General features: G+C 40.8%; 1 protein-coding gene across 3 annotated transcripts in view; it reads right to left on the bottom strand.

The window, feature by feature from the left end:
* The window catches only part of ST8SIA6 (ST8 alpha-N-acetyl-neuraminide alpha-2,8-sialyltransferase 6), a 45,071-nt gene extending 25,663 nt beyond the window's left edge, over window positions 1-19,408 (bottom strand). The window contains exons 1-4 of one of the 3 annotated variants that reach the window (XM_039388493.1): window positions 19,131-19,408; window positions 18,775-18,894; window positions 9,458-9,556; window positions 4,336-4,422 (exon numbers count right to left, since the gene is read on the bottom strand). In XM_039388493.1, the coding sequence (XP_039244427.1) occupies window positions 4,336-4,422; window positions 9,458-9,556; window positions 18,775-18,894; window positions 19,131-19,225 (401 nt within the window). In that variant the 5' untranslated portion in view covers window positions 19,226-19,408. The remainder of the gene's footprint in view (window positions 1-4,335; window positions 4,423-9,457; window positions 9,557-18,774; window positions 18,895-19,130) is intronic. The other 2 variants (XM_039388492.1, XM_027720548.2) reach the window with 2 other exon arrangements.
* Between the last annotated feature and the right edge of the window lie 1,808 nt (window positions 19,409-21,216).

Here is a 21,216-nt window from a genome sequence, read left to right as displayed (position 1 = left end):
TCTTTCCCGGGGAGAGGGCCCAGTACCCACAGTTCACACGAGGCTATTCCAGTGTGATACGACTCCTGAGGAACTGTGGCATTGCTTTGCCAGGCTTCAAGCTCAGGGAGACAGCCCAGAAATACAATGCTCAGAGGCTTCTCCGAAACACAGCATCTGCACAGCCTTTCTTTCTCCATATCCTTCCTCCCCTCATTTTGAGGGCTGTTTTAACTCTTTGTAGCTTTCTGCAAAAACAGGAGTCACAACTGTTTTAAAAACCTGTAGGATAAAAGTCTGTAAAGCAAAGAGACATGAGGTGTAAAAGACGATTACAGCTTGCACCTAATCGTGCTCTGTAATTTGTTACCCTAATGAAACATTTCTTTTAAGTGGAAAACCTTTGAAGAATACTAATATAATAATTAATATTCAGGTTACCTAGGGAACCTGAGACTCTACTGAGTGTGGCTAGAAGAGCCTTAGTAGAGGAAGCTACCCAGCATGGCTTTTTTTCCTGGAGTTTTAAGGATGACACTTCCAGGCAGCTGTGAGCTTATTTCCCCTACCTTTCCAAGTTTCTACCAAGTTTCTCTCTTAGAACCAAGAAATCCAAGGACTTGCTCTGTCTAATACAAGTTAGAGCTGATGTAAAATTGAAAAGGGAGGAAGACTGGACTTGAGGTTGACTTAGAAACAAATGCATAATGTGGAGATGTGTAGAGCCATAAAGAACAAGAAAAAAAAAATTAAAAAAGAACAAAAGAAAGTGAATTTCATAAAGAAAAAGTCTGAATAAAAAAATAGTTTTCTATATGTCCCTACCAGTAAATGTTGGAGAAGATTTTCCCTAAATCACAGTTAGTAGGATGCTATTTACACCACTTCCGGTACATCATCTTTACTAGCTTCTATTGTGAAGCTAGATAAAACCTCTTTAGCAATGACTAACAGATGCTACTGTGGGGCACAATAAATCTTAACTAGATTTCAAGAGCAATGAACCAAGTGCTTGCACTTGCTCCTCTGAGGGCAGCCTAAATCTGGCAATGCTGATGTCACTATTACAGACACTAAACTGAAGGGCCAGGGTATTGGTTTCCTGACAGAGACTGGACAAAAATCAACCAGAGAAGAGTGCCCGTGGATATGAGAGGTATCAAAGAGAACATCATGGCTTGTACTTGCCTCCTGGTTCTTCTGGATTTTGAGAAATGCATGTGTAAACATCACGTAGCTGTCAAGAACCACTGACCATTGCCAGACAGTAATCTAGCCACCTGCAGAGCAGAGCAGCTTTGGAGGAAGCCATTTGGAAAAGGCCAGCTCTCTGACAAAAAATGGACACAGTTTGCACAGCTACATGATAAAAGTAGTAGAGGGTCGACCTAGGATCCAGCACTCTTCTCTCCAACAGTGAGTTGGCAAAAACACTGCACTTTGTGCGAGGCACGCCTGTCAGCTGTAACACGTTTGCCAAATTAAAAGACAAGTATTTCTTTCCTGCACTGCACTTCTAATAGATATTCTTTTATTTGGCCTGGATCTGCTGGGAGAGCAGCTTACAAAGAGGATGGATGTGTACTCATTGGCACACCGTGCTGTCTTCTAGGAACATAAGAGTTACTGGTTTAGATCACATATTCCTTCACTCCACTAGCAGTGTGATGGCAGCCAAAAGCTGCAAAGGAAAACACAGGAAAGCTTCTCTGAAAAATTGGCTACCCCAGGAGAAGCTGCTCTTGAACCTTATTAATTAGAGGTTAGTTTATGCCCAGAAGCATAAGACATTAAATCCCTTATAAATATGCATGTGTGTCCTTCAGAACTTCAGGATAATAAAGAGATGTCATAAAATTGACACCATGCCTGAGAAGCATCTAAGTGTTCACTCCATTTAACAGATGGGCAAACAGGAAAAGAAGTCAAGCAGCTTCTCTGCAGTCTAGTCAGCAGGCAGACTTCTGGTGGCACTGGCAGGTGACTAATGTGACACAGACAGCTTCAAGTCCCCCTCCTAAAGGTGGCTGGCTGTAGTACCTGATCCCTGCTGCACAGCCCCTCTGAGATTAATTTCCTCTTCTGAAAATGGGTGTGTTTATCTACCTACTTAATGAAATTTTTAGAACTGTATAATATTTGCATTATACAGCTATTACTAACAGGAGGGTAAGTTAGAAAAAGGAAGAGATGTACTTCCCATGGATTATTAATTAATTTATTTCACCACAATTCTAGAAACTTTGTTCCCCACAGAGCTCTGTCAATGCATCATTTCTCATCTAAAGTGTCCTTGCAAACCTAGTTCCAGGCTCTTGGGCTTAAGTCTGATAAATAAGTTTGGGAATGCTGTAAGCATGGACTGTATACAGATTTAGACAGTAAATTTTAAATGTTTCTATTTTTTAAACCTTTGTTTTAAAGCCTCTATTGACCGACGAACTACTAAGAGCCTTGAAAGTCTCCAGTATGGTCTGGGATGAAGGACAACTGTAAAATTTTAATATCCTATTTCCACAAAACAACAGCAAAGAGTTTGAGGACAGAAAAAGAAAGAAAATACCTACGCAAAAGTATCCATCTTTTGTAAAACAATCATCCATAATGCCCTACACAAAAGTACCAGTCCTTGGTCCTACCAATGGAATTCTTGGATGACATCAAATCAGATCAAATTTCAGGAACAGAAGAATATACAGTACTGTCATCAGAATTGCAGCATGGGTTGTGTATCTATGACCTAGCTAACACTCTAGCTAATTTGGATGTTAAAACCCAAGGAAACCATAATGCAGAATGCGGAATCAGTAACAAGTTTGTCCAGCCTGTGCAGAACCATGGATTTAAAAAGACGGCTTTTTTGCTTGGTATTTGAGCTAAGTTAAAGCTAGAAAGATCACCTCAATGTACATACAGTCCACATTTTTTCAGTGGCTTACTGCAGCCCACAGTTTCCACTTTTGAATATTACCAGTTTGATCACTGGTTGTATAACCCATCTTCACTACTTATGACCCACACTCCTTGCTGGAAGCCAAAGACAACATGAGGAACAGTAAGCATCTTGTACTTCAAATCCAACAGTCTTATATGATGGTTTGGATGTTTGATTCCAGTAGGCCTAGAAGATGTAGAAGTCAGCACAGTGGAAGGGATATTGCAGAAGCAATAAATGAAGAGGTCCAGCTGGACCGAGGAGTGGCTACTCTGCCATTGATTCATACATCCAGAACAACAGAAGCAGTAGCAAATTGCTGGTACGTGGTGGTTGGTCTGTTTGGAAGGAAGAGAAGTAAAAAAGAGATTGGAAAACAAAAAGCCTAAATGCAGGAGAGTGATGAGCAGATGCGAGCAGCTTCACCTTCTGTCAACTCTGTGCAAGATGTTTGTCCATTCTGAGACAGAATGGGCTGCCTTACAGCTCCTTATAATGCTCTGATATCCTTGTGCACAGCTAAAGCCTGCCTGAGTCAACACAAGGTTTCTAAAACCTTAAATTTGTGTATACCCCTACATCAGCTTTGGGAAACACTATTAGTCAGTTATGATACACAGGAAGCACAGCAATTTATGCTACAATTTATGTTATCCTTTACCCTGCTCCCACCCCCCCAAACTACTTCTTCTAAAGGTATCATGCTGAGCATGGGGATATCAAGTTCTCAATGCTAGTTAACTCTAAAGAGTTGGAAGGTAGGCCAGTTCTTTCATTTTTAAAGATTATGACAGAATCTTTAAATCTGACTCATGTAATAATATAATTAATAGAGATTTTTCCCCTGGAGAAAATAGGGATGGCACAGTGAAGCTGTTCTTTAAAATCAGCATTTCCGAATGAGAGTTTAAGCTTTTCAGGGATCACTGTTCCTACTGAGCATGTACTTATATGCCACCCCAAACAAGGACAGATGTAACCACGTGCTGAGGTGCTCAGGGGCCATGACATGCAGCATCAAACCTAATGAGTGCCTTGGGCACTTCTGTAATAGAAGCAATAGTCTTGGGGTAAGAAATACACTGCTTTATTACATAGTCTTTTACCAGAGTGCTATATCAGATGGACAAAATAACATTACTGTTTGGAGTTTTTCTAACATTGAAGGTTCTGTGCCACGAATATTTTAATTCATTCTACTTGAGTAGCGGAGATAGGTGATATTGCTTCATTTATGTAGTTCTTCTACTCAGTTTGCACAGTTCTATTCCAACAAACAAGAAGAGCCCCAGCATCAAAAGAATCATAGAAATTAGTAAAAGCAATACAAAATTATCTGTTTAAAAGGGAAGATTTAAATTTATGGCTTGTTAGAAAAGTCTAGGTTAAACAGTTTTTCTACATAAGTCAATGAAAATTACCTGAATTTTGTAGATTCTTCTGGTCTCCTTATCCAGGTGCAGTTCTGCAGTTTTGTAACTATGTGAAGATAATAATCTTCCGAATATCTAAAAAAGGAAACAACATCAAACAGTAGAATTTATATGTATGTATATTTAGAAGCAGTCTCTAAAACATTCAAATGATGCATGCATTAATAATAATGTGCATGGTGCATATATAATAGATTGCTTTTAGAACTCCATGACCTATTTTATTTTTGTAATTTTTAACAGTACTATCCTCATTTAATTAGCATGACCTATTAAACATCTCTTCTTAGTAGTGATGTCCTAATGAACTTCTCTTTTCAGAAACTTTCAAAAGTACACTGGTTTCAAACTTAAGTAATTAACCATAAATATCTTGAAGTTATTAAAAATCATCTCAAGTGCAAAAGCCCAAAATAATACAAAACACTCTTGTACTCGGTGGTTTAAATTTCAAAAAATGTTTTGAAAAGTGGCTCTTGCAAGTCAAGATGAAACATCACACTTCTTATGCTTTTTCTTTCATTTACTTTATAAGAGTCCCCAAAGCTCAATTCAATCATCTAAAACCATAGACCAATATTTACAGATAGAAGTTTTCCTTTAAATTATTCTTAAATAAAACAATCTGCTATTTTACGTCAACCAGCACGTGTAGCAATGTACATTGCTACATGTAACCAAAGAGCTCTCTGCTCCTTTTAAACCTTTCAAGAGATTTAAATTTGTCCCTAAGTGAAATACTTTATAACACATAAGTCAAAAGATTGGATACATTTTTTCCTTTCAGGTTCAATGTTACTAATTCTCCCATTTGTGCTTGGCTCATAATACGGTTTGTAAAAAACAATAACTGACTTATAAAGAGGACTGGGGGAATGGGAAGAAGAGATGGTATGGATGCCATGAATAAGAATTCTGTGGTACTCAAGTCTCCATAAAATATCTATCATCTACTATTTTAGCAAAAATAGCTTAATGTTGGCCCAAACCCAAATGATCACTACTGTATTTAAGCTGGAACTTACAAGTCTGTATTGCGAATAGTTTTACAAGAACTGGGATGGCAAGAAACCCTGCTTGTTTTTAAATGGAGCATGAGAATTGATAAAAAGGAAGACTGTGATGGCTTGTAGCAGCACAGGTCAGTGATCTGAAAGCTTCCCTCCCTCTCTGTGTTCAACATTTGAAAAAAACAGATCTCTTTTTTGTTTCCCTCATAAAAGTACTGCAACTGCTAAAGGTAACTGCTAAAGGTAACTACCCCTGAGCAAAATCATATCCAATTTGGAAAAATAAATGATACTGTTAAGAGTACAATATAATAAATGATATGAATATAATAAAATAAATTATACTGCATTAGAACTGGTCTCTGGCTCAAGTCTGCATCTGTGACAACATGTGCGATTTTCATCCTCCACACTTAAAAAACTCTCATAGGAACTAGATGATTATGACTAAACTGATTTTACTGAGCCCTTGCACAACTCAGGAGGAATGACTGGGCAGAAGCGGGAAAAGAGCAAACTAGTTTCCTTGCAGCTGTAGCTGATCTGACCTGGTGCAGTACATTCTTTCTCTTTCCAATCCAACTCCAAATCAGTTCTCTCCCTTGTGTCACAGCTGGTACTTACTTGACTCCACCTCTGTTTCCCTTTAGCCAGTTTTTGCACTTGCCAAATGCTTCCATAGGCCACTTTAACTTACTACCACAGCAAAAACAACCAACCAACTCACCCACCAACCAAAAAAAAAAAATAGAAGGAAAAAAATATGCATATACATTTTCTTCTTAATCATTGTGTTAAACCAGATCAAGAGAGGTTCCATCAAACACCACAGCCAGTATAAGCAACAAGTAATGGGAGTGGAAAAACTGGGAACAAGACCCTCCTATTTTGGCAGCTGCTGCTGGTATGCCGCATTATCAGCCTTGGAACTGCAGCCAGAGAAAATGGAACTACTTTCCTGCTGAAGCTGCTACCTAAATTGACTCACCATGAGGTCAGAGAAGTGTCAGTACCAGCACAGGCCAGGGCAGGGAGTGCATATGGGGGGAGGATGAGATAAAAGCACAGGACCAAAATAGCCTATTCTGATGTTGAATCACTCATCTAGTTTTATTCCTTAAGGCTAAACAACAAATAACTCTTAGGTGCTGGGACTTATGAAGAAATTCCAAAAATTAACAGGATAACAGAGCATGAAGAGTTACTTAGGCTATCATCATCCAGGAGAAAAAAAACATAGAAAAAACAAAGTCTAGCCTACAGACATTGATAAGATGAAGATCAGAGTCAGAAATTAAAAGAAAAATTACCATCAGCTCAGAAAGAAATTTCATGGACTGACAAGTTATTAGCAAGTTGCAGGGAAACATTGGTAAGGAGAAAAATGAAAACGTCATCCATAATGCCGGTTCTGAGGGCTCATGGGAAACACAGGCACTCACTGTCAGAAACTAAGGACCTTCTTACACATATAACAGAAGATGCACACAGGGTAAGAACATCAATTACAAAGGCAAGAACACTGCAGCTTTTCCACTGCTGTCTTCTGGATGGAATGACTCCTGCTCAGAGGTTAACCAGCTCACCCAGAAAAGCACCACTTCCAGGTCTTTACAAGTCAGAATACTGCTCTCCCTGTGCATCCAGTTTAGCTCTTCTTGTGACTTACAAAGGCACTCCAGACTGTCAGAACTCATCTTTGCCAGCTGGCACAGTGCTACAGGGAGCAGAGACATCCCAGCACGCTGTCCTGGGGGACAGAAGTTCCCAACTGTGGCAGCTCTGCAAGGCATCTGCTCACATCAATATGAGGCTTCCATTAAATGAACTCTACTTGAATACACACAATATTCCTATAGATAATTTTTTTAAGACCCAAATTGAAGCTCTGAGATTTGCTGCAGCTGGGTTTACAGCCCAGAAAGCTTTGTTTTCTTCTCAGAAAGCCGATTTTAACACTTCCTGCTTTAAAGGACCCTTGGGGACTCACTCCTCCAATGGAATCAGACCAGAAGGTCATCAGGGAATCATTTCATGGCTCTGCTGTAACCCAGACAGTCGTTTTCTCCACTGATCCGTTTTAAAGAGCTGGGACAATACATATATTTCCACTGGCACCCAGGAGCCTACAGCACATATTCACTGATGCTAAAAGGGTTTTATTATTAAAATAAAAAGGCTTAGGTAAATTGAACTATAAAAATACTTGGACAAGACAATTATTACAGTGCTGAGAATAGTGAATGAAACATGTTTTGTCCTGTTTTTGTTTGCCACCTGCACCACAACCATTATAATAACTTCCTGTCATAGAAAACTCATACTGTATGAGACTTACTGACAAATAACATCTGGAAGCCACTTTTTTTTGTTGCCTGCAGTATTTGTCAGGTACACAGTGACCTTCTACATTAAGTGCAGTGGCTAAGGTGGAATTATTATGTATAGTCAAAAAATGACAAAATATGACAAAATATAAGTATCTTCTGATTTTTGGCAGATATCTGTAGGACAACAGCAGGGACAGAAGTGTTGGGATAGTATGGAGACAACAGGTAAAATGTCAGAAAAGAGAGACAGATGCAGCCCCACTGGTTACTTGCTAAAACTAAACACCTACTTGTTAAAAAACTATTTGAATTAGAAGGAAGACTGAGCAGCAGGAGTGAAAAAAGGATATATTCCTACTTAGCAGCTTATCTTCAAGAAAAAAAAACAAATAAGAAATACAGTGGCAGGATATGCAAGAGAAGGGGAGGATCCATTTTGCCTTTGGACACTTTACTACTACCAAAAAAACCTATCAGTTTTAAAAACCCTCAGGACAATGTGCACAGCACTTGCTCTAGAATAAAAATGGAAAATTGCCAGCCAAACTCATTATTTCAGGCTTTTTATCACCACCAGCACATACCTGCTATAATAACTTCCCACTTACATAGCATTTTTTACTATCAAATCATTTGACAACCTTTAAACTAGTAACTTTTTCCCTTTCTGCCAACTTAAGATGCAAGAGTGTCCAGAACATCCCTGAAAGTCTAGAACTGCAATATAAGGCATTTATATACCATGCCCGTGGGTCACACCTTGAAAAAGCAACAAAGATCCCTACAGCTCCTCTCAGTGAAGGGCAGTAGCTACAATATTTGTGGCAAAAAGCAATCCCTTGCTCCTTCGCTCCCAATTCCTCTTTTGCCTCATTAAATGGTGCAGTCCCTTTATCATTAGCCACAGAATAAACATCTTGCACTTTCTAAAGTTTCTGCTATAATCTCAGCTCCAAAATGCTCTCGATATGAAGAGCTCATCTCCATTGTTGCAGCCTGTACATCTTTGCAATGTGTGGGGTAAACAACAGCATTGATATATTGCTAAGTGGATTTTGAAGGCAATACACTGACTGGTTGTCCTTATCTTGGTGTCAAACACTTAAGTTTTCAGCATTCTTTGACCTCTGTTTGCCAGTCTATGTTTCAGTTCTCACTAACATACTGGTATTCCACCTTTCAAAAGAGTAAAAACGTTAATGATAGTGTTGCTGATGAGGTGAAATATTCATGGAAGAAGACATTATAGAGAGCGGAGGGGGGAGAAAGGAGAAATAAATAGAGAAATAGTAATAGTAAAGAGAGAATGCTGGAAGTATGGTGACAGAAACAGGTGAAAGATCTTTAAACGCAATGAGAAAGTGAGGAGAGAACAGAAAAATTTTTTGGGTTTCAATTTACTTTTTCTGACATGGAAAACCCCTCAACTTTGATATCAGCCCTGCTCAAATTCTTATCACTCTCTAAAGCGTCACTTTCTAAAGTGACCTCACAGATTCTACTCAATCTTTTTGGGAATAATTTGGAATATAATGTTGCTAACTGACAAGGAGAAATTTTGTTGACTTATGTTGTTAAAATAAAAAAAATAAAATCCAACCTTGAATAAATTTTATCCATGTATAAGAAAAAATGGGGAAAATATTTGTTGAACAATTTCAGTTTCCTGTTGTATAGCTCCAGATTAATATATCAGTAGTTATGTAAAAAAGACAATCTCTTATCCTTCAATTTAGAACAAACAAAGCAGAAAGCACAGAAAACACCTACCTTTTCTTCTTGATAGATGATGACAAAATGTTGTCCTGAATTGCCTTACATTTTGAAGCCTGTTCAAACTGGTAAATTCCATTTTTATTAGCAGTTGTTCTGTTAAAAAGGGGAGGGGAGTAGGAGATAAAGCAACAAATGTTAAAAGAGAGAACATATTCTAACAATGCTGTCACATTTACTTTGCTATGACAATAAGATTAATAACTGTTGATTTAGCTGAAAACATTACCAAACAAATCTTATTGACTGCTTTTGTGAAGCTTTTGTTATAAAAGGGGAGTTTGCTGCTAGGAGCTACAAAATGTTCAATTCTTTGAAAGAACTCTATTTCATAGTTGGAATTACATTTTGTGCTTTACACTGTAATCAGCAAATGTAATTTTAAAAAAAAATAAATTAAATGGAAGCATCTTGTACATCATGTTTTGAATATATTTAAAATATTCACTAGTAAAATATTAAGCAGATGTGATTTCCTAAAGTTGTTGACGAAATGCAATGTTCAGAGCCAATATAATACGTACAGAAAACACCACAGGTGAAGTGGATCTTTGTACTTGGACCTTAACTTACTGACTTGAGTGTAATACTTTCTGCCTTGTTTATTCTTTATTTACACAGAGAGGGTAAATATTTGTAAAAGGAACTAAGGCAAGTGCCAGATACTGATCTTTAATTCCTGTCTTATTTTCACCAACCTCCTGTGTGGTCCTCATGCTCTGGCAGCCCTGGTAAAAGACTGAGATGTAAATTACTAAATGACTGAGATACCAAGGTCTTATTGCATTCACCTCAGTTCACCCCCTACCTATGTTCCATCTCATATAATCACCCTCTTCTGCCATCAGCCTTCTGCTGTGTGGATTGCCATTTATCATTAAGATTTTTCCTCCAGTATTTTTATTCTCCTTGCCCCTCACCATCTTCCTCCCTGCCACCTCCCTGTCCTTTTTGGTTCTTTCCACTGATTCACTATTTACAGAGCACTTGGACGTTGCAACCCGTTTGTCCAAACTAGAAGTAGAAATGCAGAAGACAGAGATGCTGTGTCATTCACTCCTGGGTGTGAGCTGCAGCACAGAACAGAACTCATGCTGTTCTTAGAAACAGAGAACTGAGACATCTCGGTACAGAGGCACTCACACACAAAGAGAAAGGGTCTTCCTACTTTGTACACAATGCACTCTGCTTCTGAACCATCACTGCTTTTAGTGAAATGGACCAAAACTCCATTGCCTTCATCTGTTAAAACATGGAGATCACTTAGCAAGAAGATTTCTGACAAGCTGATTTTGAAGACCTTACTTGGGAAAGATGCCATTTCAAGCCACAGAGTGGCCAAGGTTGGAAGGCACCTCTGGAGGTCACCTGGTCCGATCTTCCTGCTTAGGCAGGGCCACCTAGAGACAGTGGCCCAGGACTGTGTCCAGGTGGCTTTTGGATATCTCCAAGCATGGGGACTCCACAACCTCCCTGGGCAGCCTATACCAGTGCTCAGTCACTCTCACAGTGAAAAAGTGTTTCCTGATGTTCAGAGGGAACCTCCTGTGTTTCAGTTGGTGCCCACTGTCTCTGTTCTGTCACTGAGCACCTCTAAGAAGAAATTGGATCCATCCTCTTTGAACTCTTCCTTCAGGTATCAATAGGGTCCCCTCTGAGCCTTCTCTTTTTAAACACTTCAAATGAGAAGAATGACTGAAGAAGAAAGAGAAGAACATATCCTTGTTTATTTTGCTACTGAACTGACTGTCATGTTCATAGCTGATGGGAGGAGAAGGAATGAACCATCTTTCCTCCTCTTTCCACTGCACATGAATGTTCTAGTGAATCAGTCACTTCACAGGAGCTCTCTTCCTTTCTTTCCACCATCAAGAACTTTTTCCCAGTATACACTTAGTGCCCCTAAGTGTGTATCCATTGTGCACATCCCTTTTTGAGGGCAACGATAAGACAACGTAAAATACATCTCTGCTCTTTCAGTTCTGCAGTGACTTTATAGTAACAGCTCACACTGCCTACTGAGAGCTCCTTGGCTGCCTTTGTATGCAGCTCCTTATTTAATTCCTTCTCAAGGAGTGACATACAAATGGCAGAAGGTTCTCAGAGCACACAGTTCAGAGCTAACAACTCAGCAGATCTCACACAGTAAGTGCCAGCAAATATTCTGCCTATGCCATTTACGCACACAGATTTATTGCAGCTTGGTCTGAATGATTCTGGTAGGCCCTGAAGAACATGGTAGGCCCTTTCCAGTTACCAAACAAATTTAGTTAGCACTAAATCATGTTTCCTCTCTCTTGCTTCTTTAACTCAGTAACCTCAAATGATTATTCTGCAGTTGCAGCTCAAAGTAAGAGAAATGGCTACAGGCAAAGTTTAGCTGCCTAAACAGCATCTTAAAAAATAAAAAAAGAAAAAGTCTTTCATTATAACTAAAACCTAAGATGTTGGATGCTGATTTGAGAAGTGGCCCCAGTCCTCCTGAGAGGGTCAGAGGAGAATTTCTTTAACACACGAAGCCTGCTGGGATGACCAAGTCAGAGCAGGCCGTTAGATCTGATCAGCTCATTGAGAGGTGCATTTGCAGGCATTGGTGGAGAACCAACATTCTTTCAGAAGTGGGTTTCAACTCGGTGCAGAAAATCATTACCATGCCATTACAGCTTCCTAATAACTTATGTCCTGAGGTCTGTGGAGCTACGAATAAATATTCTCTCCAACACAAGCTTTGCTCAACAGACTTTTAGTCCTTTCAAATATGTAAGATCAACACAAACAAGTTGCCTCATCTTTTTATAAGTAATTGCTTTTTTATGCACACATTTTCAAGACTTGAAAAATTCTAAAAGGAAGAATTCAGAGAAAAAAAAATAAGCAAAATAAATCCCTGACGTTTTGTCATTAAATCCTCACTATCACTTTTACAGCCATCAAGGGGAGAAAAAAGGAACAAGGAGTCTTTCCTTCCCTTTCCATGACACATGTAAAGATTGGTTAAAATGACACAACTGTAGGGAAAACCAGACAGGCATTTTAATCAAAATTGTTTATTCATATAATGCAGACACATGGTAGGTAACCGAAATGCTTCTTCTGTGGCTATTTCCACACAAAATTTACTCAATGCTTTTCATATGGTGAAAAAGGTATGAAAATAAGACATTTTATGCGCAAGACAATGCAAAACAATGACTCATTCTATTAAAAGTTAAATCTATAAATTTCTGAAGCAGAGTGGCCTCTGCTTCACGAGTGAAATCTTTTTGCATTCAGATAAAAAGGGGTGTGCAAGGGGCAGTCCAGACTTCCACTGCATTATTTATGGCAGAGTTGTGCAGACATCAGACTCAGATTAAATTTCTGATCGCTTATGACAATTATGCTAGGCAACATTTATCACTAAACGAATTCACCTGACCTAGTGGATGACAGTCTTTGTTCAATACTTAGAACTGCGTTAAAACTTCTGCAATGAAATCAGATAATATGCCTAACAGTGCACATAACAGCCTACACTCAACTAATTTTGCAAACTATTAAGCTAAATGAGAACTTGAAGTAGAAACCATGTTATATTCTGTTGAGTAGAACTCATAAAACTGATGATACAGAGAAATTTCAGCTGCATTTCCCTTAGGGTTTAGATGTTCTCAAAGCCAACCTCATTGGCCAAAATCTGAAAAACAGAGGTTTTTTTTTTAATCATTACAAACAGCTTGAGGACCACATACTTCCTATGGTAATTCTAGGAACTCAGAAAGTACACCATCTGTACTTTAATAAATCCACAGTAGATTAAGATCACGTGCCATATTTATCAGCATGTTTTTATTCTATATCTTATTCTCAGGAAAACAGTAGATCTTTAAACTGTAAAATTCTTTTAAGAGAAGGATAACATCCACCTTTAGAATAAGAAATAGAGAAACTAAATGGAAAGTCCATGGTCCCTTTTGCTGCTCCTGTAGCATTCTGTCCTGAGACAATGGAGAGCCTTAGTGCAGGGAATTACCAGAGAGGTACATCAGTTAACATGGAATTCTGGGGAAGCAGGGAGGGAAAGAAAAGGGAAACCCTTTAAAAACAAAACCAAAGTCAACCCCAAACAGTTATCAGAGTAGAAAAAGGGATGGGCATAAGATAGATAAATGTTAGGGAAATTAAAAAAAAAGGTAGATGGAAAAAGGAAATACAGTGCTGTATATTGTACCATAACATAAAGGTAAGCCCAAGACTGAAAGACCACTCCTCTAGAATTCCCACAAAATCAGCTGGAAACAACTGAAAGAATGTGGGATGAGATTTTCAAAGAGCTCATAACTGGACTGTCTGGCGGCAGTGAAAGCAACAAGAATTTCACCTCCCTAATAAGTCCACACTGAAAGTAAGGGATAATCCCACTCATTGGCTTTATACACTCCACTCCCAGCAGATCTACTTGTTGCTCTTTCCTTTTTATAGCTTCTTGCTCTTGTATGTTTGAAGCAGCAGAGGAATTCTGAACATATTCCCGATGAGCATCTCCAGCTAAAAAGGATAACTTCTGTATGCAAAACTGCATATTCATATTTTTCTACCAAAGGGGCACTGAATAATGCTATCCAGAATGTGAATACCTTCTGTCTTAATTTCTCTCTTGAAGAGACTAATTTATATATGAATCGCATCATCTATTAGTTGAATACTATTAAAAAAATGTAATCCATACTTCCCTAGGAAGGATGCTTTTAACTGTTCTGTCTTTGATGCTCTTTCAGATTAATCTTCAGATAAGAAGAATATAGTGATGTTTTTAAAATTCACAACACCTTGATTAATAAGGCAATACACAATTTAAATTCCTGGTGAAATGGACTATAAAAATGGCTTTATCAAACCATGAGAGTAAGAATTTGTCTTGAGACATTAATCACAGTAACTGTGAAAGAGACTGATCCTACTATCCTTGTTCAAGTTCCCATGCAGGTTTTGCTTATCCAAGAAATGCTAACTCAGGTCTTTAAGACAAGTTGCATTTTTAAATTATTTGAAAGACTCTCCAGTGCATTCACCAGAGTTATACATAACATCAGACATTTTTTATTTACCAAATCTGTAAACCGCATGGCAGGTAACATGACAAGCAACATTCAGAGCCTCATGGTGGGTAAAGTGAAAAGAATAAGGTACTTACACTAAAATCATGTTACAATAGCACACGATAGACAGAATGACAGAGCAGTTTCACTTGGACCAAGTAAACAGAAAGTCTGGGAAACCTTTCACCACTGTCAGAACATAAATATGTCCTGGCAGCAGCTTTCGACTGAACACCTATTCATTTAGACAGAACTAATACATGAGGCATGTGTTTAAAATGTGCTCCTAAAATATGTCTGTATGCATCACTTGGGAATGAAGGAACAAAACACTAAGACAGCAGTAAAATTAGTGAAGTGGACACCACTGCTGACTAATCTAAACTGTAGCAAATTATTTGTGCAATACACTAGGCTACTGTTCATAACTGTGGTATTAGCCTGTCTCTTCTTTCCCTTCTGAGTGCCCGAATGCAATATTTTGACAGGAGACAGAATGTACAGGTCTCTGTAGCATAGTTAATTAAGTATAGCTGTTCATTTCCTAGGCCTTCATAAAGATCTGCTGCTAAGAGAGGAATTGGAGAAATCAACACTATGGAACACTGTATTAATACTAACTTGTTTACTCATAGCTTCTCAATCACCTCCTCCCACTGTTCAATTACCCCAACAGTCTCTACACTGTGCTTGCCTTGGACATGCAAAACCAGAGTAAGCTACAGAAATAGTACGTGAATGCAACTGGCAACACAAACAGAATAACAGAGGTGGTCAGTTCTTCAGGGTACTGCTGCCTTGCTGTTACTTGTACGTAAAGGATATATAAATAGTGCTTGGGAAAATTATTTTCACTTCCCCTGCAGGAGCTAGCATTATTTATCTGCTATATATTCTCAGCAGTACAAAAGGAGCTAGAATTTCTGTCTACGCTTAACGTAGCACACCCTGAGCCTCATAACAAAGAAAAGACTACCTATCTCCTCTTATTATTGCCACCTTCCCCTGATAAGCACTAGCAGTATTGAACTTTCTGATTTGCTATTAATGCTGTGACTACAAAAACAAATATGCTGGCACAAACACAGTTGAGAAGGGAAGGAGGGAGGAAGGGAAGACCAAGTGTCTAAAGGTGGGAAAAGTGTAAGACTACTTCATTTGGTTGTACTGTTGGCTTAAAAAAGTTTAAGCTGTACTTGCAGTTACAGCTTAAAAACTGAGAGGGTGGGATTAAGCAGAGACATGAGAATTTGCCAGAAAACCATAGTATTGCAGTGTAAATGATACTGATTTCATTAATAAATCTGGGGACTATTAGACAGATCTTACTAACAATGGCCTTTTTTTCAGTACGAAAACCCTACTAACAGGCTGGGAAATAAATTCAAGACAAAAACTGGGCATCACACTCTAGGGGCAGTCACATTGCTCAAGTTATTTAACACTTAACAAGACGAAGTGGTAAGGAGTGTCCTGTAAGAGGATCTTCAAGGTTATTTACTAAGACGCAGATCTTCAGAGAACTTTAGGTGCCTGGTCACCATCTAATTAAACACTGCTGTGCATAATAGCTGCCTAAATATCTATGACAGTCTGATCCAATTCCTTGCTTTTCATCCTTTCATCTCTCAGTTTTATCCTTTTAGAAGAATTACGCAAAGTAAAAGAACAGATTAGCTTTCAATACTGTGAGGCAACAGAATAATAGGGCCTTAGAGATTTTTCAGGAGATGTCTGGTTACAAATATGCCTCCAACAGCAAAGGAAATCATGATAAGATTAGCTGGATACTGTCAAGATTGTGTAGATTACTTATAGTGAGAGATCAAGAAGGATAACAACCAGGTTTGATTTTTTTTTTTCTTTTTTCTTTCCTGGAAACATCCACGCACATCCTCTTACTCTTATGCAGAAAAGGACATTGCTGTCAATAACACAGCAGTGCCATTCAAATGATCAGGGTAATTTAAGAGAACCATACTTCAGGAAGTCTGCACCAATAGATTGTTCCCAGTTTTATGCATCAATACACTAACGTAGCCTCACGCAATTCAAAAGTTCACTAACCCTTGTACAATCTGTTTCAACAAGGAACTCTTCTGTCCTTCTGATGTACTCATGGATACTGCAGCAAAACCCCACTGCAAACTGGAATCTAATTTCTATTGACTAGACCATTCATCTCTATCACTGAGAGATTCGTCTGAATCTCCTGAACGAGTCCAGATGCTCTCTGGATCAAACCTCTCCAGTATGGCCTTTAGCCAGGCCCAGTCCAGCTGCTACCTTGATCAAACCCCTCCAGCATGGCTTCCTGCCCAGTCTAGCTGCTCTCTGGATTAAGTAACAGCTCCTGGTCAGTCTAGCAGCTCTCTGTCCTTCCTCATATGCCAAAGATGCACCACAAACTCTTGTCAGGCCAGCTTACTGAGCATAGTCACACAAGTAAGAAAGTATAACCACTCTTGGATTGAGCTTGCAAGCCATTCCTCCAAAGACACTACAGTTATAGGAGCTAGAGTAAAATGCAACATCTTTTGATGAGCTATTTCCTTGTCAAACTTTTGCAGTGACTTAGTCATACAGTTTCAAGTTGACCAAAAATAGATCCAAATTGGTGCTAAAATCCTCCAAGTAGAATAAGGAAAAACATGTATTTAAAAATCTCAAGCTCACTCGCCTTATTACAGAGGTTAAAAACATGCCATGGATTTTCAGCTCTCTTTGGAATGTGTTGCTTCCAGTTTCTTTGCTCCATTTGTGAGTGTACTGACAGCAGATGGGAAGTAGCTAGACTGTTCTCTGAAGTGCTCTCTGCCAGCATTTCTAGTCAATTTGACTCCATGGTTTAGCTCACAGAGCTGAGTGGAAGGAGATGTAGCTCAGAAACTAGCAGGGAAGAGTGTGAGAAGACGGGCCAGGGGAAAACCACAGACATAACCCAAAACAGAGCGGAGAGAAGAATGGGGTGACAGCTAAAAAAAGAAAGAAGAACTGAGTACACACTGAAAACCCAATACATTATGAAAAGTGGAAAAGAAGAGAAAAAGGGAAGAGGAAAAATGAGCACAGGAAAGAGAAGCAGGCTAGAAGCACATAACAGCAGACAAAATTTACCAAATACTTCTGTTCCTTTTGTTTCACTCTAATTTTGAAAGATGCTTTCACTTACAGCTTGTGAAAGCTCTACATTTTGAGGCAGGGAGCAAAAGGGTCTCTCATTGGAAATGTGTAAGAAATGTACTGTTAGGGTACATTGTAATGGTTACTAACATCACTTGCATTCACTTAGAGAAAGCAAAGGCCATTTCAGACTCAAATTTGGGTAAAGTGGGTGAGATGATGGCCTCAATAAGGTTAACTGCACTGTCGCCATTGACTTCAGTACAACCAGGACATCACAGTTACCATGAAAGATGCAATTCCTAAGTTCTTTCTAATTTTTATTGGGTGTTTTTGACCATAATATATATTAACATATAGTAGTCATTCGAATGCAGTGTTAAAAAGGCCATATAACATAAAAGAGAATAGCAAAAAATGTTTGCAAACTACTTCTTACATCGTATTATTTCATGTGTGGATTACACCACCCTCTTCTGCACTATTAGTTTTCCTACAGTGTGTGAAGACTCAAGAGCATGAAAACAACAGTCGCTTGCATGTAAGACACGACTTGTTTCACAGCTAATTTTACCAGCTATCATCCTATTATACTTCACAGTATAAAATAACAGGCTGTAAAGCAAAGATCTACACTGATGCAAAGATCAGGACATAGGATCAAGCAAAAGGGCTCTCACGATGTAAGATGCCACACCAAACAAAAAAGGCTTCATATGTCTCACCTTCACTCTATGGATTTTAAACGAGAAATCTGTATTTATAACTAAATTCACGTTACAAAACCAGTAACAGTATTACCCAGCTCCAGTTCCACCTTCCTGGAAAGAAGAATACAAGATACCTGGAACATGTCATTCAGCAAGAACCTTTTGCACTGTACATTAACAAAACTGCTCTGTGCAACATTTTATTGGGCTCAAAACTAACGGCAGAGTGACAGCCGTCATTAAGAGGGCCCATGAGCAAATAATTCATTACAGTTAAAAGCAAATCGTCATTTTCTCTAATAACCTCTAACGCTCTCTCTGATTAAGCTGCCAAAACAAAAGGAAGAATAAACTGCAGCGAAGGTGAATTTCTGCTTCTGCAGACCCGTCCTCATGGACCCACCTGCGGGCGGGCAGCCCGTACCTGTTCTCGGTCTGAGGAAGGGGCGTCAGGGGGGATCTGAGGGCTCGCACCACTTTCGGCGTGACAGCAGCTACTCCTGCCTCCTCCTCCTGCCAGCCCCTGGCAAGCAAGACGGGAAAACAAAGTTGTCAGAACCAGCGATGGAACATCACCCGGCGCGACCGGCGCCGCTGTCCTCCCCGCGACCCGCTCGCACGCCGCGAACGCCCGAGCCCAGCACCGCCCGCGCCGGGGCACCGCGCCGGGCTCCGCCGCGCCCCGCGGGGCTCATCCCGCTCCTCTCGCCCTCCCGGCCGGCTCCAGAGCGAGGGCGAGGCCCCCCTCGGCCGCCCTACCTGGCGCGGAGGGGCTGCTGGCCGCCGAGGCGCAGGAGGCAGCCGCCTAGCAGCAGGCTGCCCAGCGCCGCGGCCAAGGCGATGACAGCCCGCATGGTGCGCTCGGCAGCGGCACCCACCGCAGCTACGGCCGTCCCATAGTATTTAAGGGAGGCTGCGGGGAGGGGGAGGCGGCCATGGCAGCCACAGGGTCTCTGCGCTCCGCCCCTCGCCCGCAGCCCTGCGCCGCCGCCATCGGCCCCCCCTGCGCCTCACACCGCGGCCGTCGCTCGGGGCCCTGCCCGCCCGGCACTGCCCTGGTTCAGGGAGCTACGCGGCGTGAGAGCAGGACCGGGGCGGCCTTTGGAGCGGCGATCAGGGCGGTTGTCGGTCGCGAAGGCTGAGGGGCGCTCGTCCAGCAGTGCGAGGGAGTTGAAGCTGCCCGAACTTTAATAGGGGAAGGGGGCGCCGTGCGGGCGGCGGCGGGAGCAGCGTGCGGGGCTTACCCGGCAAGGGTAGCCAACCCTGCCTGCCCTGTGGCAGTAGGGGTGAAGTCGCTGCTACTTTAATAGCTCTTAATTAAAAATAGTCAACGTGTCGTGCATTGTATAAAAGTGACCCCACCTGGGGTACTCTAGGGTCCCCGAGGTAAGAAGGAGGTGGACCTGTTGGAGCGAGTCCAGAGGAGGCCACGAAGGTGACTAGAGCAGGGCCGGAGCACGTCTGCTATGGAGACAGACTGAGAGAGTTGGGGTTGTTCAGCCTGGAGAAGAGAAGGCTCCGGGGGGACCTCATTGCAGCCTTCTGGTATCTGAAGGGGGCCTACAAGAAAGCTGGAGAGGGACTTTTTAACAAGGGCCTGTAGTGACAGGACAAAGGGAAACAACTTTAAACAAAAAGGGGGCAGGTTTAGATTGGATATTAGGAAGACATTCATTGCTATGAGAGTACTGAAGCACTGGAACATGTTGCCCAGAGAAGCTGCGGATGCCCCATCCCTGGAAGTGTTCAAGTCCAGGTTGGATGGGGCTCTGAGCAGCCTGGTCTAGAGGAAGGTGTTCCTGCCTGTGCAAGGGACTTGGAACTAGATGATCTCTAAGGTCCCTTCCAACCCAGAACACTACCAGTCTATGATTTGTAGTGGTTTTGGTAAAGAAATGTTTCAGTAGTAAGCTTTTATCTCTCTACCTCATGGTGCAATCAATGTTGCTTTTACGAGCCAGCCTTTGGTATGAGAAACCTAGTAAGGTGACAAGGTGCCATTAACTAGGCCCCCTTTATTAAAAGAGTGGGTAGTAGAGATGCTGTGACTTACAGCAGCTGTTCAGTCATGAGCCAGCTGACACCTTGTTTTTACAGATTCTTCCCTATCCTTCCTGTTTTCTGTGTCTGTGAGCATTCCCTTAAGCCTTGGAGCTGCTACTCTTCTGTTCTCAAACAGTGGCTGGAAAGCATCTAAGTAAGAGCACTGCTACAGCTTTATTAATAATAAAGGAACATGGACTTGATATTGTGAGTGGTTAGATATGACAGAAGGAGCATGCCTACGATGCATCAGAGGAAGAACACAGCACCAGCTGTGATGGGGTATGCAGGGAAATACCTGATGATTTTTTGGGGCATTCATTAGCACACTGGTGAGCAGTGCTGTGGGTGCTGGTGGGAGGGAGCTAGGAGCCATTGGCTGGTGTCCCAGGGGTAGCAGGCATCTGGCTGGCTCAGTGCACAGTCCTGAGAGCACAGCTCAGTTGTCTTCTTGGCTTTGAGGTACTTAGTTGTAATAGAAAAACAAAGCCGGTGTAAAGACTTCTGAAGTCCTGAAAAAGTTTGTGATTGTTGTGAATCATAAATGTCTTGAACATGAAGATGTTTCATCACCATTTCCCAAAAACGTGCTTCAGGCTTATCCTATAAAACCAGGTGGCATTGTATATGAACATGTAGGGGCCAACAGTCAAGCTTTTCAAGGTACCTATATGTTCACTGATCAGCAGATACTAGAAATTTCAGTCTCACCATTACCTCTGTAAAACTTGAAGGCTCCTACTTATGTTAGTGGACAGCCCACCCACAGATAGCATCAACTATTTCATAATATCCATTAAGT

This window comes from Pipra filicauda, unplaced genomic scaffold (genome assembly GCF_003945595.2).
Source record: "Pipra filicauda isolate LSUMZ 115617 unplaced genomic scaffold, ASM394559v2 scaffold65_size3143899_pilon, whole genome shotgun sequence".
Taxonomy (NCBI): Eukaryota; Metazoa; Chordata; class Aves; order Passeriformes; family Pipridae; genus Pipra; species Pipra filicauda.
This window is presented reverse-complemented; position numbering and strand designations above follow the sequence as displayed.